The sequence below is a fragment of the Diaphorina citri genome, unplaced genomic scaffold (genome assembly GCF_000475195.1).
Source record: "Diaphorina citri unplaced genomic scaffold, Diaci psyllid genome assembly version 1.1 scaffold1589, whole genome shotgun sequence".
Taxonomy (NCBI): Eukaryota; Metazoa; Arthropoda; class Insecta; order Hemiptera; family Psyllidae; genus Diaphorina; species Diaphorina citri.
The window spans coordinates 9,269-27,659 of NW_007379015.1; the positions used below are offsets into that span (position 1 = coordinate 9,269).

Genomic DNA, 18,391 nt, shown 5'->3' on the forward strand with positions numbered 1-18,391 from the left:
TAGTTACTTACTGAAGTTAGTTGATGATCTGCTTTTGTGGTCTCTTTGTTTCAGTTTATATCCACATGTCAAATTCTCTGATTATGTAGGTACTTTAACCAGCAGGCTCTGATCCTAACCGGTTAACCTCATTCCGTTCTGCCTTGTGAGGACAATATATTGAGTAGCTGGAATAGAACTGATCTGCTTTTGTGGTCTCTTTGTTTCAGTTTTATATCCACATGTCAAATTCTCTGATTATGTAGGTACTTTAACCAGCAGGCTCTGATCTTAACCGGTTAACCTCATTCCGTTCTGCCTTGTGAGGACAATATATTGAGTAGCTACTTGGTATTTGGAATAGAATAACCTTTGTTGCTCCTTTTTCTGTGATTTCTATATTCAAACTCGTCACAAGTGTTATTAGATTTTTTTCGACCGCATTTCCTTATGCAGAACTTAGAAGGAATCTTGAATGGGTACTTAATACTTAATAAATTGGTAGCACCCCAAAGCATGACTTACCTAATACACTCGGACTTGTAGCTGATCTATACTATCGTTGCTAACTCATAGAGTGGTTTCCTTTCCTGTGGATTGTCGCTGAACCACTATCCTTGTCTTGCTAGAAGTTACAACCTCTTGTGACGGGTAATGGTAAATCGACAGCCGATTAGCCGAAATGTTGTATTTTAGCTCTTGAAAAGCCGACTTTGATTTTCTGAAAAATGTAGAGCGATGAGCGAAGAAATTTCGTTTGTAAACAAAAATAACTACCTCTGTGGAAAGAGGTTACCTCTGTGTTTGCAGTTTGTAGTTTAGAAAGCGTTGACCGTTGATGGAGGGAAATTTTAAATTTAACAGGTTTCTGAACTCACATGCAGTGATAAGGAAAGGTGAGTTTTTACTTTCTATTACTACAGTATAGCGAGCTATACTAGTATTGCCTTCTTCTATTTCTACAAGTTCTTCTTACACCGTTGTCTGAATAAGACCATAGCAGTTAAAGTTTCCTCTGTCAAACCTCTTTTAAAAAAAAAATACTTTCTATTACTACAGTATAGCGAGCTATACTAGTATTGCCTTCTTCTATTTCTACAAGTTCTTCTTACACTGTTGTCTGTAGCTGTAGGTAAGTCTGGAAAGCACCTAAGCAAGGATTAAACCAGTTAGATAGGCCATAGGTACTACATACTTCTCAAAGTAGACTGCACTAGGAAGTGGAACATGTAGCAGTTGTTTCATTGCTACAAAAAAAAAACTTACCTTTCAATAAATTGTTTCAGCTTTCATTACACAAACCTCAAGGAGGAACAATGTCATGTCTGAACCGGATATAAATGATATATTTGATTCCATAGCATGCAGTGAAGACATATCAAATGAACAAGGCCATGAAGAGGGTGTAAAGAAGGGATTGTTGGATGGAGAAATAGATGGGTTTCATTTGGGATATCATAAAGGTGCCCAGTTAGGAGCTGAATTGGGATTTTACAAAGGTAGGTAATATGTATACCTTTTATTTAACAAGAGTGTGAAACTGAAACCTAAAATATGATTAATACTAGCATTTCAACATTCCTGGGATCAAAATCTGAATTGAAACTTGGCTCAAGTTGAGAAATTGGATCAAGTGGGGAGGGGAGGGAAAGTCATTAAATTTGCTTAAACCAAGTTTACAAGTTTTATCTCAGATAGTGGTATTGGTCACAAAAGACATTGAACCCTACTCAAATATTGACATGGACTTTTCATATCTGATTGCAGGTGTTGTAGAAAGTTACCTGGCATTAAATGTCAAACAAGAACTCATATTAAGTGAAAAAATAATAACATTGCTGGAAAAAATAAAGGACCTGATCAGCAAATTTCCCAGGGAGAACACAGAAGATGATGATTTACTTGAACTCACCTCTAACATCAGAGTTAAATATAAGAAAGTTTGTTCTCTTCTGAAGATTGATGGTGGCTATCCTTATGATAATTCCATTTCTTATTAGATTAGATATACAGAATTAGTGTGATAGTAGGTACTTACTGTTGAGTTGGAGTTCTAATGTAGTAAGAAAAGATCACTTTGAAAATAGAACATTGGAACGAATTTATTTTGTGTAGACTCACCATAGGTACTTACTACCTACATACCTACCTAACCAGTGTGACAAAACACCAAAAGGAGATGGAACTCATTAAAAATACTATTGATGAGATGATAGAATTTATTACACCCAACATTGCCTGTGTTAACACACATACTGTGCATTTCAACAGACTTTCAGATAGTGGACGGAAAAAGCTCGAGACCTAGGTCTGACAGACTTTCAGACATTCGACGGAAAAAGCTCGAGACCTAGGTTTGACAGACTTTCAGACATTCGACGGAAAAAGCTCGAGACCTAGGTCTGTCAGACCGTCTGAGAGAACGCGATGTGAAGCTTTTCCCACCACACACCTTTCTGAGCGTGGGAGGCTGGCGGCCTTCTATTTCTTTTCGTGTTGATATAACCTGGTTTTTGATACCGACTTTTGACGTTCAAAGGATTTTTTTTTCCAATATTTTCCTCAAGATATTCTCTTACCTGCGTCCTATTCCCTTGGCCCTTGCATAAATTTATTGCGAAACTACGGGCAGGAATAATTCTCTTTGGAGTACTTGTTTATATTGGTACTTTCCTGCCCATATAATGGAAAATTAAAATATCTTTTCTTTTGTTTCAGGTTTACTTCAAACGTTCAAATTTCTGACTCCTCTCCCATCAACAAAACTTTAGAACTCATTTATGATCAGTTGCTATCATATCTCCAAGATAAAAGCCAAGAGTACAAAATTCAACTTACAGAGAGCTCTCTATCCATTGATTCTGTCCTTTTGAGTGTTGAGAGAATTGATGACAAAAACAAAAGAGTGTTTGTTACATGGCCAAACCAGGATGAAGAGGTTGGTAAGATCGTGCTACATGTGCTAAAGTCCATGTCAAATACTCAAGGTACAAGCTACCAACCCATTGAACTTGGTTGAAAGGGAAACATTGAACAATCTGTTGAAAACAGAGCTTCATTGAATTCCAAATTCCAATGAAGGTTTGTACGAGTTTGTTTTTTTCTTGGTACTTTCCTACCTTCTTTTTTACAGTGGAAAATAAAATGTGTAAATATCACAACAAATAAATGGGTAAAAGAGAACTTCCATAATAAACCTATAATTTAAATGCCTTAGGACAGCCATTTGAATTTTATCCCTATACAGATACAGTCTTCGTTTTGAGCTCCAGTAGGTAATCCTTCCATTTTCTCACAAGGGTTAAATGAAGTTTTAAAGCATTAATACATCTTAACGTTTGAACCTCATGTGACAGTGGCAATCACCTTTTAAATTTCTTTGTATCTGTACTATCGAATTGAAGTAAATAAAAAAGTAACAATAAAGATTTCATTATCTATGAGACTTATGTATTCTTATTGGTAAAATATACACATTAGGTATGTACAAAACAAGAAGATTATAAAAATTTGTACAAGAAACATAATACCTATTTTTGTCAACAATATTTTACCTGTGTCACAGTAATGATGTACCCACTAGACATTTCATTTTAGGTAGGTATCAATACATTACGATTTATGATAATTTCCTGTCTTGGGGGAAAAAGAGTGATTTCTAGAAAATAAAGAGATCTATTAATAGAAAGCTATACATCCTGCTTAAAACTTTTGCAAAGGCTACAGAGGGGTTATTTCTAATTTGCGCCGAGGGGTTGGTGATGTTTTCATGTGTAAAGTTCCCGTGGGGGAATGTTGTTACAGGGATGATAATGTCAAGTGAGATGCGAGCATTTCCCCCGCCACAGACATGTCTTTAAAATCTCCTTCGTCTTTCTTCCTCCTCCTCCTCCTCCTCCTCTTCTTCTTTCTTCGTCATCTTCTTCTTCCTTCCTCCTCTTCTTCTTCCTTCTTTCTTCGTCGTCTTCTTCCTCCTCAGTCCTCCTCCTTAAATAGAGTCGGTGCAGAGTCTTTAAAATAAAATAAAAAAACAACATTCCTTACTTTGACATAGGGAACAAGGTAATCCCTCATTTTCAGCGTCCTTTTTGCCAAAGGCGAGTTTTTCCATTTTCAGCAGGTATTGATGACGTGATTAACAAATGAAAACCCGTGCACTCTCATGAAAATAAAAGTCAATATAGCCAAATAAAATGAATAGCTTCTGATCAACCAGTGGCGTAGCGTCCATGTAGGGCGTGTATGGCGGCCATACACTCGAAATTTCACTCAAATACCCTTAAATATTGACTTTAAATAATTAATGTATTTGATCAGATCAACAATACATATAGGTACATTGTATGATGAGATGGATCTAATTCATGCGAAAATATGATTCATTGGGAAAAAGTTAACAAGAATTAGGACCGTTATAGTTACTTTAGGAGGAAAACCCTGACAACCCAGACGCCAACGCGACATAATAAAAAGCACGTGTATAATTATTAGTTGATTGGTTAGCCTTTCTCTTGAGCTGTGTCCACACATAGCCGACCGGCTGTCGATCGATGTCGACTGAACCGTCCAAACTGTCTCGACAACATATAGATTCACTTCGTCGATCGACGACCGGTCGACTTACAACCAAACTTACCTCGGAAATTTTAATCTCATCTTCCTAAATCCTCTTTCCAAGGTTCATCCTAAAATGTTCATCATCTCAATACCTCATCTTTGTAAATCATTTTTCCCAAAGTCCACCCAAAAAAGGTTGCAACATCTCATCCTTCTAAGAAATTTCTTTTTCCACAGCTCATCCTTCTAAATGTATAGAAAATGTTTATCATCTCAACATCTCATCCTTGCAAATCCTTTTTCCAAAGTCTATCCGAAAACGTTTCAATATTTCAACATCTTATCCTTGTAAATCCTTTTTCCAAAGCTCATCCTTCTAAATCCTTTTCCCAAAGTCTCTCTGAAAATGGTTATCATCTTAATATCCTTCCAAATCTAAATCAACATCTTATCCTTCCTCCTCGACCTCAGAGATGTGAATCATATTGAAAGCTTGCCCGGTATCCACACATACACACAGGTAATTCCCCTCTTCAACCTTCTTCAGGCTTCGTCATGAGGGTTAGCCTTCTCCGGGTGTTTCTTCTTGATGTGTATGACCATGTTGCCCTTCTGGTGACACTTCTGCGGACAGTAGGGACAATGGAACATCGGCTCCTTGCCACACTCCAGCCGGCGATGCATGGCCAGACCGCGGCTGTATTTATACCGCTTACCGCACTGTGGACACTCCCAGCGGGCGTCCTCGGACCGTGTCCGTCTGTTGGTGCCGCTACCCTGGAATTCGGACGCCGAGTCGACGTTATTGTTGTTGTGGAAGGGTTTGGCGTTGGAGGGCGACGACGTGATGAAGTGGGACATGTCGTCGATGTTGATGTCCTCCTTCCACGAGGAGAAGACCTGATGCTTGTGGTTGAAGAACTGGGAGACGATCTGACGGCGCTGGTACTCGGCCATCATTGCGGCGTAAGCTGTTGAGCGAAAGGAGGGGAAATGTTTGGGTGATAGAGGGGAGAGAGGAACGGAGAGGATAATGTGGGAAGAGATTTGGTGACGGATGGAAAAAGGGGATGAAGGTAAGGTAAAACAAGGAGAATATGGAGACAAGAGAGGGAAATGAAGACCAAGTCAGATAACGAAAAAGGAATAAAGAGGAAAATGAGAAAATGAGTGGGAGTGAAGAACACAACAGGTAAGGAAAGCCAAAGAAGATACGTAAGGAAGGCGAGGGAAATTTGAGAGAAAGGAAGAAAGAAAACAGAAAGAAAAACAATATGTTAGCTACTTGCAATGGAAGAGGTAAATTTTCCTGAGGGATAAAAACCCCCTAAACAGAAAAAACTGGGGGAACATGACCCCCTTATGACCCCGTATTTAATAAAAAGGGGACATAATGGCCCAAGTCCGTCACTACGGGAAGAATATTCAAAGCTCCCCTTTTTCTATCCTCACGAGGACAAGAATTCCACAAATCTTCCCCTCAAAATAATTCTCAAGGGGCTATTGCCACACAAAAAGCCCACTCTGGGGCTTAGGTGTAGGGGCAAACAGCCCCAAAAATTGGGTTAAGCTTATACAAGTTTGATACCCAATGAAATCGAAGTCTAAAAGGGTTATAATTTTCCCGAACTTTCAGGAAAGAAATTTAGCAAGGAGAAAGGAGTTCATTCAGTTGCATTGGAAAAAAAAGCAAGTTCTTATAGTTGCTTAAACAAATAGGTAATACAAGGTTGTAAAAAGAGGTTTAAATTTATTTCAAATACTTAATAAATAAAGAGCTGCCAAATTTTTTGACAAAAAACTTTTCAATGTTTAAAATTTAGGAGGGAATTAGTAAAAATGGAGTTCAATAAAGGGAAAGATTTTGAAGATTGTCACCAAATTTCCCGAAAAATAAGGTGACACAATAAGTGGACGTTTTGTAATAATATGGAGTTCTGATAGATATTTCAAAATAAAGAAAATACAGTCAATATAAAATGTCGTTTTCCCGCATTTTCCTTTTTAAGAAAATCTAGAAAAGCAAAATATGCAATATTAGGATAGGTCTGAATGTTATGATTGTTACGGAAACAATTTTCAGAGATCCTCAGAAAAATCAGTTAATACTGTCAATAAAATCATAATATAATACTTAATATAGGATCTAATAAAATAACAAGAAAGGCGTATTTTTACAAGGGAAAGTAGCACATCTTGTGACAAGTTACACAAAATGGTCTTCAGGATTAACAAGTGATAGGGTAACTTGAACAGGCAAATCCGGGTATACAATCCCATGTCAAAGTGTTCGTTATTCTCTGGACATACCCGGATACCATACCCTAACAGTCCCCGAGCGTTCTCAGAGATTACTTAACACTTTAACATGAGATTGTATACCCGGGGATGAGAAAAAATCCCTAGCATTTTCTTATCTAATCTAGCTCTGAATGAAATCCCGACTTTGGACTTCCAATTTTTTTAGTATTGACAATCAGTGGTTGTAGAGATTTTTTTTTTTTTTTTTTTAACAATGCATTATTTCATTCATAGGATCATAAGCATAATTATGAATTCTCTTGGTCTAAAACTTCAGCGAAATAGCTGAAGTTTGTGTTGACCGAGGAGGAATTAGCTCCCAGGTCTATGGCACTTGTTTCTCTTCTAGATGACTAGATCTCCGTTTCTCTTTTAGACCTCTGACGTTTTCTTTTTATTCAAATCGAGCCTCAACCTCAAGCTTCACAGACTCACAGTAATCAAGCCCAAGGCCCAAAAATTTTTGTCGCTTTCATTTATTACGTGTACCTTAGAGCCAGCCTAGTTAGCTTAGTTGGTAGTGCGTCTGCCTTGTAAGCGCTAGGCCGCGGGTTCGATTCCCGCCCGGGGCGGATTTCAAGTTAGGAGAAACCTTAAGGCCCGACCATACAAATAAAGTGGAGCTGTTAGGGTTAATAAGTTAATATACTTACACTATGGTGAGTTAGAAAGCTATTAGGACACTGGGAGGTGTTAGTAAAGAGTTATACACAACATTAAATCCAGTTAGATGAGAACAGCAACCTTTCCAAAATACCAAATACCTTAGTTAATAATACACAATGTTAAAAGCTTTGTAGGTATTAGTATTAAGACTATTAAGGGTGGATTTCACCAATATTTTGTTCAGCCCCAAGAAGGCCTGTTAAGCTAACAGCCTGTTGAGCTCCATTTGATTTGTATAGGCCCAACAGGGATGTTAAGCTAACAGCCTGTTGAGCTCCATTTGATTTGTATAGGCTTAACAGGACTGTAAATCTAACAGCCTGTTGAGCTCCATTTGATTTGTATAGGCCCAACAGGGATGTTAAGCTAACAGCCTGTTGAGCTCCATTTGATTTGTATAGGCCCAACAGGGATGTTAAGCTAACAGCCTGTTGAGCTCCATTTGATTTGTATAGGCCCAACAGGGATGTTAAGCTAACAGCCTGTTGAGCTCCATTTGATTTGTATAGGCCCAACAGGGATGTTAAGCTAACAGCCTGTTGAGCTCCATTTGATTTGTATAGGCCCAACAGGGATGTTAAGCTAACAGCCTGTTGAGCTCCATTTGATTTGTATAGGCCCAACAGGGATGTTAAGCTAACAGCCTGTTGAGCTCCATTTGATTTGTATAGGCCCAACAGGGATGTTAAGCTAACAGCCTGTTGAGCTCCATTTGATTTGTATAGGCCCAACAGGGATGTTAAGCTAACAGCCTGTTGAGCTCCATTTGATTTGTATAGGCCCAACAGGGATGTTAAGCTAACAGCCTGTTGAGCTCCATTTGATTTGTATAGGCCCAACAGGGATGTTAAGCTAACAGCCTGTTGAGCTCCATTTGATTTGTATAGGCCCAACAGGGATGTTAAGCTAACAGCCTGTTGAGCTCCATTTGATTTGTATAGGCCCAACAGGGATGTTAAGCTAACAGCCTGTTGAGCTCCATTTGATTTGTATAGGCCCAACAGGGATGTTAAGCTAACAGCCTGTTGAGCTCCATTTGATTTGTATAGGCCCAACAGGGATGTTAAGCTAACAGCCTGTTGAGCTCCATTTGATTTGTATAGGCCCAACAGGGATGTTAAGCTAACAGCCTGTTGAGCTCCATTTGATTTGTATAGGCCCAACAGGGATGTTAAGCTAACAGCCTGTTGAGCTCCATTTGATTTGTATAGGCCCAACAGGGATGTTAAGCTAACAGCCTGTTGAGCTCCATTTGATTTGTATAGGCCCAACAGGGATGTTAAGCTAACAGCCTGTTGAGCTCCATTTGATTTGTATAGGCCCAACAGGGATGTTAAGCTAACAGCCTGTTGAGCTCCATTTGATTTGTATAGGCCCAACAGGGATGTTAAGCTAACAGCCTGTTGAGCTCCATTTGATTTGTATAGGCCCAACAGGGATGTTAAGCTAACAGCCTGTTGAGAAAGCCCAACACAGGTCACAAAAATTTCCACCCGAATTTCCATTGCAAATACGGGTTACATTTTTTTTTTCCATTATAATGATTACAGTTATTTTTCGCTCAAGTGATAATGATAAGTGATTATGACATATGTACCTACACGAAAATCAACCCTGTTAGCATTAGTAAGTGAGTGAAGCGCTTTTCACCAAGGTTATTAAGTGCCAGGGAGTAGTGGGAGAGGGGATGACAATATACACAAGCCACCAGTGATCAGATTCACCTTCGGAATGAATCAGCAGAGGGTTAAAAACTAAATTAATCAGTAATGGGTTAAGAAAGGGAAGTACGTAGGTATATGAGAGAATTTGTAACAAGGTCTAATTTTATTTTTAATTATTTCTACAACCTGAAATAGGTACATATTAAATTGCCTATATGCAGATCATTTTGAATAAATAAATACATATAATATGTACCTGTCAACCTATGTCTTTTTTGCGTTGGAAAATAAACTGGATTAAAATGAATGATAATAAAATAAAAGGTAAGACCTTAAAGTTGGCACGCACTTTAAGTTTTTCGGAAGTTTCGAAACTAATCTTTGGTTCCGTCCTAAGCGAACTTTTATTCTTCTTCAACTATATCTTTTCCTACTCAAGTGGGGTCGACATTTTTTTTCATCAACCTCTTCCATGCGCCTCGGTTTTAGGCTTGGCTGACTTGAAAATTCTTCTCTCTCAAATCCTGTTTTATTTTGTCCACATAATATATCACTAATCTCGCCTCTCCTAATTAATTCGTCAAAGTTCACTAAAGGCGGGACTAAACATTAATCCCGGCACTGGAGACGGAAATAAAAATTAGACCCACAAAGTCCCCGAAACGTCCGAAAAAACACACGGTCCTAAATGGCAACTTTAAGTCATGAAGACTGTAATGTCAAATAAATCAAATTAAATGAAGCCCATATGCCTATATTGCCTATACCTTCGATAAGGCATAAGCATTTATAGACACACGCGCGTCAAAGTAAAACCTCAACCTTCAGATGTGGCAATAAAAAAGATCGCTGACAGTTGTATATGTGCTACAAGGTCGCAAACTTGAGAGTAAATACCATATATCTATGTAAATAGTGTCACAATTAAATAAATAGCACATAATCAAGTACATAAGAATAAAAGATAGACTACACGTGGATAATATCTGAAAAGAGTAGGGGGAAATGTGTGAGATATTACTCGGTATGTTTCTTTATTTGTTTGAAATAATATAAGCTTTAAATACAATAATGCAATAATATTCATAGATATGTACCTAGTATGTATAACAATAATTCGCGAGCACTTAGTGGATAGCTACATAGTAGAAGGAAGGGGCTCTGGTTCAAATTGCCACACGCTCTGATCAGAATAGCTCTCAGAATAGAATCATAGAACCTAGGTATCACCTAGGTGAATAAGTAGATATCTAGGTACATGGTTGATATAGGTGGCATTTTCTCATTCGACCTTGAGCTGGGTATACTGGCGCGTTGGAAAATCTCTTGGGGTTTCACCACTGTCATAATAAAGCAGCTGGGGCATTGTAGAACATTTTTATTATGTGTAGTACCTAATAGTGCTATTACTTAGCTCGCCAACCTCAGTGGTGCAGTGGTTAGCACAGTGGACTTTGAATCTGGAGTCTAGTGGTAGAAGTCCAAGTCGAGTCATAAAATCTCCAAAAGAAAAAAATCTTAGACTGCCTCAAAAAAAAAAAAAAAAAAAAAAAAAAAAAAAAAAAAAAAAAAAAAAATAGTAGTGCGTCTGCCTTGTAAGCGCTAGGCCGCGGGTTCGATTCCCGCCCGGGGTGGATTTTATCCTGATGGGATAATGTTCGTTCTCGGAACGGCTGGCTTTCTCCTATCCTGTCTCCTTTCTCTCTTCGATTTCGGGACAATAAGACCTTGTAGCAGTTACAGTTCCCTCTTGTCAAATCTCTTAAAAAAAATCATCGAGTGAGTTTTTCTGTCAACTTGTCTCTATCAAAATCAAAGTACTCCAACTCATTACCTACAAAATTACACCACACTCAAACGCCAACCAAGCTGAAATGATTCCACAATATCCCAGAAGTCAGAGGAACAGAGGTACGCACGAGGTTGAATGGAAGAGCGTCACCACAGCGTTAGAACTACGAAGTGGTTTTGTAGCATTGTTTTTCTTCTAAAACCTAAACCAACCGCATTTACTCGTCGGAGCATGACCAAAATATAAAAAAAAACTTCACAGCATTTCTTTTCTTGTCTTGTCTGTTGTTATTCTGTTCTAGTTCATAACAAAATATGTGTAGGTTCGAGTACATTATATACTTGGGTAGAATAGGTAAGAGTACATACTTTGGTAAAATAGAGGTACCAGAGAGTACATACTTTTGTAAAATAGAGGTACCAGAGTAGGTACATACTTTGGTAATGGAAAAAAATGTTTTTCTTGGTGATGGACTTGGAGGTAATTGTAATTGTAATGTTATAATAGACTGACGTACGCGAGTATTATAAGGGTTTTACAAAAACTCCTGGACTGTAGCATTCTCAAGATGTTTGTATTTGGGGTTTTTGTAGGTCTTGGTGACTTTTAGGAGTTATATAAAGGGAACTGTAACAGAGGAGGTCTTATCGACCCGGAATCGAAGAGAATAGGAAGACAGGATTGAGGAAAGCCTGAAAGCCAGGCGGGAATTACATCCGCGACCTAGCGCATACAAGGCAGGCACGCTGCTCTCCAAGCTTACTTGGCCGTTGGCCGATAAGTGATAAACTGATAAATAAGAACACAAATAGCTTTTACTCTTCACAGTTAACTGTTAAGATGAATCTTCACAAAGTCACGTCAGAATCTATCAATAAACTGATAAATACTAAACATCATTGGTTAGGAAAGAAATAATAAAGAAGGAAAAGAAAAAAAAAAAAAAAAAAAAAAAAAAAAAAGAAAAAAAAAAAAAAAAAAAATCCTGCTGAACCGCTCTTCCGATCTGACTAGTTGAAAAGGAAATGAGCAGGAACTAGCTAAATTCCTGATCCCAATTAAAAAGGATAATCCTGCTAACTCACCAGACTGAAGTGACCTAAACCTAAGCTAGGAATGTAATCAAACAGAGTGGTGCCTCATTAACAATTTATAATAATCAGATACCTAGTTAGGTAGTGACGGAGTCAATATTTTTTTTTTTTTTTTAAGAGGTTTGACAGAGGGAACTGTAACTGCTAGGGTCTTATCGTCCCGAAATCGAAGAGAGAATGAAGACAGTTTAATATAATATGATGGGATTTAATGCCTGTCACTCACCTCACCATTCGAACTCAGCACCTTCGGGTTAAGAGTGAGTGCTCTTAACCACTCGGCCACAGAGGTGGACACTTACCTTACTCTGGTTGCCCTGGGCAACCAGACGCGTCCTTATCACATCGAATGGGAATGACACCACCGTAGCTACTGTGCTGCCCAGAATACCACATAGGAAGTCTGAAGACACCAACGCTAGGAGAGTAGGAGACCCAGCAGATATGTATTGGGACATGAGCTCAAATGTGGCAAACTAGAAGAATAGAATAGAATATAGAATAGAACTTGAACTTTTTCGCGAATATCTTATAGAGACTCACAAAGTCTGGGTGTATTCAAGACCTCCCTGGTGAAGTATCTTAAAGGCTCACAGTGAAAGAAAAATTTAGTGGTTGGGTGGAAGAGCTCCTCTAGGAGAACCCTGCCACTTAAAAGAAAGCGGTAAAAAAATAATAATAATAATTAAAAAAAAATAGAATAAAGAAGAAAATAGAGGAAAAATAAAATTATAGAAACTGTTTGGAAAAACAAAGGGGATTTTTTTTCCTCTTTTGAAGAGGTTTGACAGAGGGAACTGTAACTGCTAAGGTCTTATCGTCCTGAAATCGAAGAGAGAAGGAAAACGAACATTATCCCATCAGGATAACATCCGAAACGGATGGGAATCGAACCCGCGGCCTAGCGCTTACACGAAAGAAATTAAGTCATATGTATAACTTTTCACCATGGATACAAATAGGTAAGTAGGTATGTCACGGAAAATGGATCCAAATACTACAACCACTGATTGTCAACTCCAACAACATTTTCGGGAGGTATCGAATTCAGTCCCGATGACCTTTTTTTTTTACTTTCTATTTTTAATGAGAAAGTATTACAATCGGTCCAAATTTTTACCCGAGTTCACATCATCTAAAACCATCAAAAAAGTACTTTTCATGAACATCGGAATAACGGTTAGCTGTATTTTGAGTCGTTTTGGCCGTTTTTGACTAGATTTGGATTGAAATCCCAGCAAGTAGTCAAGTTGAGTACTTGACAAAGTATCTTTATACATGGGTACTTGTATTTTTATGTATTGTGTGTTTTTTTTTTTTTTTTTTTTAATTTTAATTTTTTTTGTTTTTAGTTTTGATAGGTAGGGCAAATATTGTATCTTAGATAGTAAAATATCCCAGCAATATGTTAATAAGCCTAACAATATAAGGTTGTGGGCTTAGGAAACTGTTAAGTCTAAAATGGTATGACGATAAACTCAGGTAGTTGTGTGCAAGCAACGGGAGTAAACTCGTGGTAGACTTTTTTTTTTTGCTTGATAAAAAGATCGCACCTACCTTGTAACCGCTTTCGCCTTACTTTAAGGTAAGAAGAATACATCCATGCCTACCCAGGAACGTAAAATTTCGGCCAGAAAATTTCCGCCCACAGAGGCGTGGTAGACTACCTGACTAAAAGTTGCATCGGGACTGAACTCGGCGCCATCCAACATTTTCGAGGAGGAATATAATGTACATTATACTATATTGTGTACATACATATATCTTTTGTATTTCTACCTATCGAATTAGATACAGGTGAAATTTAACCCATCCAGTGTTCTGCTTTTGAAAAAGAAGAAGCCATACATGGACATTATACGTCACCCGTACGAGAAACGAACGGCTTTAACCTTTTTAACTTTTCTTCTTTTTTACTTTCCTTATCCTATAGGAAGGAAAGTAATGTAATCGGGTCAAATTTTCGATGGTCAGTTTTTAGTGCCAAAACACGTTTTGAGGTCCCTAGAGCCTATCCTAAGTTTCAGCCATTGGTCCGTGTGTGTGTTTGTCCGTCTGTCTGTGTTTCTGTCTATCTGTAAACAAAATACATATCTCGAGAACGGTAAGAGCTAGACTTGAAATTTGTAATGGTAAAATTAACAGTCGTGTTGCCAGCCTAGTTAACTTGGAGGGTAGTGCGTTTGCCTTGTAAGCACTACTAGCTAGGTCGATTTCCGCCCGAGCCGGATTTTATCCTAAACAGGTAAAATTCGTTCTCGAAACGGCTCGCTTTCGACTATCCTGTCTTCCTTCTCTCTTCACTTTCGGGACGATAAGACCTTCGCAGTTACAGTTCCTCCTATTAAACCTCTTGAAAAATATTGGGGGAAAAAAAAACTTGTTTGTAATAGTAAAATTAACAGGAGTGGTTACTGGAACTTGGCCTGGCGTACTGCCGATACCGCGTGTGCTCACATTTTAGAGTCTACCAAAAGGGCCGTTGTTCCACAAAGGGGTTAATATCTTTTCAAAAGGACTCATGTAAAAAGGAAGGGCCCCCCCCCCCCCTGTTCTCTTAACGTTCAGAAAGTTAAAAATGGAAACAAGTTATCGCACCGGTAGGTCTAAAATAAAACACGTCACTGACGTAACCCTACAGTCTGTTCCATGTAGGTTGAGAATTTTCGGGACCGATGAGTCATCCAAGGGAAAAGAAACGTCAAACATGAGTTGGATTTTCCTTTCAGAAGCGATTCTTCACGCCGTAAAAATTCCCCTTTATGTCAGTACGTTTGGCAACGCTTTCTTTTTCTTCTATATTGTACCTCGGTACCGCTTTCGCACTAAGACACATTCTTTTACATCCATACCTATCCAAGAACGGATTTCTGGCCGGGATTCGATTCGAACCCAGCACCTCCGGGTTGAGAGTCAGTCTTCTTGACCACAGAAGTGGACTATGCTTTGGTATTGTCAGTGTGTTTGGCAACACTACTTTGTCTTTTGATGAATCATCAGTCTCAGTCTCAAAATTAACAAGCTACAAGACACACAGTATATTCCAAGTTAGGTTTGACTAGAGACTACTATACCTGTTTAATGGTCTATGTATGTCTGATACGTATCTACAAACCTCAAATCCTGTGTAGTAAAGGTTATGTTGTTAATCTGAAAGGTTTCCTTTAGTTCAGTGTGTATGTGTGTGTGTGGGGGGGGAAACATTTGAGTGAGAAGGAGCTAATTATAGAAAACAAACAGGGTGGGAATGGTGGGATGGATTGTAAATATTTTGATAATAATATACTTTATTATTTTTTTTAAGAGGTTTGATTTTTTAAGCTGAGATGGACCATATCAAGAGAGACATGGGAAAAATCAATATCACGGAAGAAGACGCACAAGACAGATCAGTTTGGCGAGGCAAAAAGGCTTCTAGACTTCAAATGGCCCTGGCAGTAAGTAAGAGATTTGAATGTTTGATAGAGGGAGCTATAATTGCCAAGCAGTCTTAGCGTCGCGAAAGCGAAGAGAGAACGAAGACAGGATAAGATAAAGCCATCCGTTCCGAGATCGTCCCGGGCAGATATCGAACGTGCGACCTTGGATTTTAGGAAAACAAACACAAATTCAATAGAATAGTAGATAATCTGTTGTAATCTAAAGGAAAAGGAAAAATCCTCGAGCTCACTTCGTTTATTCAATCATTTCTCTTGAGTCACCCAGTATACCCAGAGGTATTTGGAACACAGACCACGTCTGTGATTAGAGAAGAAAAAGTAAAAGGGTTACTTTTGAATACGTTACATAAGGGTCCTTTACCTTTCCCTAATAGAATCCTTACGGTCTAGTCCTGATTACCCTATGCCTATGGTCTAGTCTGGATTATGTCTTCACTAAATGCAGTGTTTATATTTCCCAGCTGTCGGATTTAATCATACATTTCGGGTAAGTGCCGTGCCACAAATAAAAAGCTAGGGCCTTAAAAAACCTCTATATTATATTCTAATCTTGACTAGTAATGTAAGAATGGCCACTCACCGTTAGACTGTCTGACAGACCTAGATCACGGACCGTGTGGCGGAAACTTCTGTATTTTAGACCGTCCGAAAGACAGAAGCTTTTTTCCGCCAGACAGATCTGATAGACCGTCCATCTGAGCGTGAGTGATTGGCATAATTTAGAGTAAAACTGTCACAGTGACTAATCGTACTTTTTTGTGATTTTCAGACCTTCACATGGCAAATGCGATTGGCGCTCACTCTGGTGACCAACTGATCCTCGTGATTCTATTGGTCGGTTCAGTTCATCACGTGGGCACTCGGAGCGTCCTAAATATACCCACCATACCTGATGTTGTCAAACCTATGCTACCCGAAACTCGTGAGTAAATAAAAACGAATTAGCCAGCCTAGTTAGCTTAGTTGGTAGTGCGTCTGCCTTGTAAGCGCTAGGCCGCGGGTTCGATTCCCGCCCGGGGCGGATTTCTACCTATGTACCTTGTACCTACCTAATATGTTTAATATTCAGTTTATTATTATTCTTGATTTGATTTTTCGATTTTACTTTCATTTAATGATTTAAAATCAAGACTAGAGCCCGTTCTCCCTTTATTCCCAATATAAGGTTTAAGTCACCCATCCATTTATTGGCCTTGCTCGGCGTAGCTTAACATAGGTAACGCTAAAACCGGTCTTAAATGATCGACTGAAGTGTTATCTAAAACTTTCTCGCTTTGAGTTCATAGGTCGTCGCGACAAATTTCAAGATCAGAGACTACGCACTACAAAAAGTTGCTTGTCTACGCTTCTAATGTACAACGGGTCTAAAGGAATGAAAATGGAAATTCTCCTGAAATTTTAGCTCTTGACTATACGTTAACCATGTTATGTTTTATGTAAACTATGTATTTATGTCAATGTAATGTTCTATGTACTTTCTATGTATGTTCTATGTATACGTTCTATGTATGCAGGGGACATGGCGTGAACTAATTAAATGTAAGATAAAATTGTCGAGGCGCATAGAACAAGGGAAAGCAAAGGGGAAGCCAAGGTAAGGTGTAAGGCGCAAAAGTTCTATTTCCATTAAATGACATTTTTGGTTTGCCAACACTCACACTTAACTTATACTTTTTATGGGACTTCAAGTTGGCACTTGAAGTCAACTTGAAGTCCCATAAAAAGTATAAGTTAAGTGTGAGTGTTGGCAAACCAAAAATGTCATTTAATTCTCGTCTAAATAGCCAGTATGGACCTGGTTTTCACCTCAAAGTGAGGAAACTGAAGAATTTTCACGAAAAATGCGCAAACATCACATGCAACATGGAATTCCTGATGAACACCAGAGACAATAACATAAACAATGAGTTTTTAAAATATCAGAATTTCATGTGCGGTTCGTTTTCGTTTAATGTTATCTGTTTAGCATTTTCGTTTTTTATGTTCTAATTGACAAGTTCGCGGAGTTCGCGAATGATAGATTGACAAATTGCTGAAGACGGGTCTGGAGTTCCTAAACAGGGAGTGGACCAGCCTAGTCTGGCTGGGGGACTTTAAACAGGGAGTAGACCAGCTTAGTCTGGCTGGGGGACTTTAAACAGGGAGTATATACCAGCCTCAACCGCCAGATTCAAAGTCCACCGTGCTAACCACTACCTACACGACTGAGGTTAACGAGAAGCAAGAAGAAAGGACTAAAGTTGTAACAATATGGACATTTGGTTCTGGTTGAAGTTGAAGGTCACATTACAAATGTTATAAATGTCACACACAACCTTAATATATTAAACTCTACTGAACATAACCTGGAAGTTACTTACGAACAACTTGTTCCGAACCATGTCAGGTGGTAAAAGGCGACATGTACTAATTGCGTACATTTCGGAAAAGTTGTACCATACATAAATGTAATTTTTGTACCAAAGGTGTACAAAAATTGTAGGAGTTCGAAGAATTTTCGTTAAGTTGAATAGGTAGCTTTCTAGTGTAGGTACCTAGGGTTGGGTAGAGTTCAAAATTAATTTTCACAAATGCCCAACTTTCTAGCGTAGAGTTAGGAAACTGAAAACTTAAACCAACCTAGGGTTGGGTAGAGTTCAAAATTAATTTTCACAAATGCCCAACTTTCTAGCGTAGAGTTAGGAAACTGAAAACTTAAACCAAGATGTTCCATTATGCTAACACTACTAATAGGTTTGACAGAGGGAACTGTAACTGCTATGGTCTTATCGTCCCGAAATCGAAGAGAGGAGGAAGACAGGATAGGAGAAAGCCAGCCGTAATAAACTGAATATTAAACAAATTAGGTAGGTACATAGGGTATTCTTTAACCACGATCGAATAAACTACGGCCTAAAA

At 38.5% G+C, this 18,391-nt stretch overlaps 1 protein-coding gene and 1 non-coding gene across 4 annotated transcripts; both read left to right on the forward strand.

The window, feature by feature from the left end:
• Positions 1–853: 853 nt before the first annotated feature.
• Positions 854–2,246, forward strand: LOC103516516 (oral cancer-overexpressed protein 1). 3 transcript variants are annotated; one of them, XM_008481485.3, is made up of 4 exons: positions 854–875; positions 1,266–1,478; positions 1,747–2,009; positions 2,106–2,246. In XM_008481485.3, exons 2-3 carry the CDS (start codon positions 1,301–1,303, stop codon positions 1,977–1,979), a joined length of 411 nt encoding a protein of 136 aa, XP_008479707.1. In that variant the 5' UTR covers positions 854–875; positions 1,266–1,300; the 3' UTR covers positions 1,980–2,009; positions 2,106–2,246. The 3 variants fall into 3 exon arrangements, with proteins under 3 accessions (XP_008479707.1, XP_026684694.1, XP_026684695.1); XM_026828893.1 differs by having other exon boundaries at positions 1,747–2,006; positions 2,105–2,240; XM_026828894.1 differs by lacking the exon at positions 854–875 and adding an exon at positions 1,017–1,111 and having other exon boundaries at positions 1,747–2,006; positions 2,105–2,240.
• An 8,342-nt stretch (positions 2,247–10,588) lies between these two features.
• On the forward strand, positions 10,589–10,801 carry Trnaq-uug. The gene is made up of 2 exons: positions 10,589–10,625; positions 10,766–10,801. It is a non-coding gene; the product is annotated as a tRNA-Gln (tRNA).
• Positions 10,802–18,391: the final 7,590 nt, after the last annotated feature.

What these genes read in the sequence shown, in the direction of transcription:
- LOC103516516 (XM_008481485.3), top strand. Translation starts at nt 1,301, where the DNA reads ATGTCTGAACCGGATATAAATGATATATTTGATTCCATAGCATGCAGT. An exon ending in TGAATTGGGATTTTACAAAG is followed by an intron (nt 1,479 to 1,746) that starts GTAGGTAATATG and finishes ATCTGATTGCAG; the next exon opens with GTGTTGTAGAAAGTTACCTG.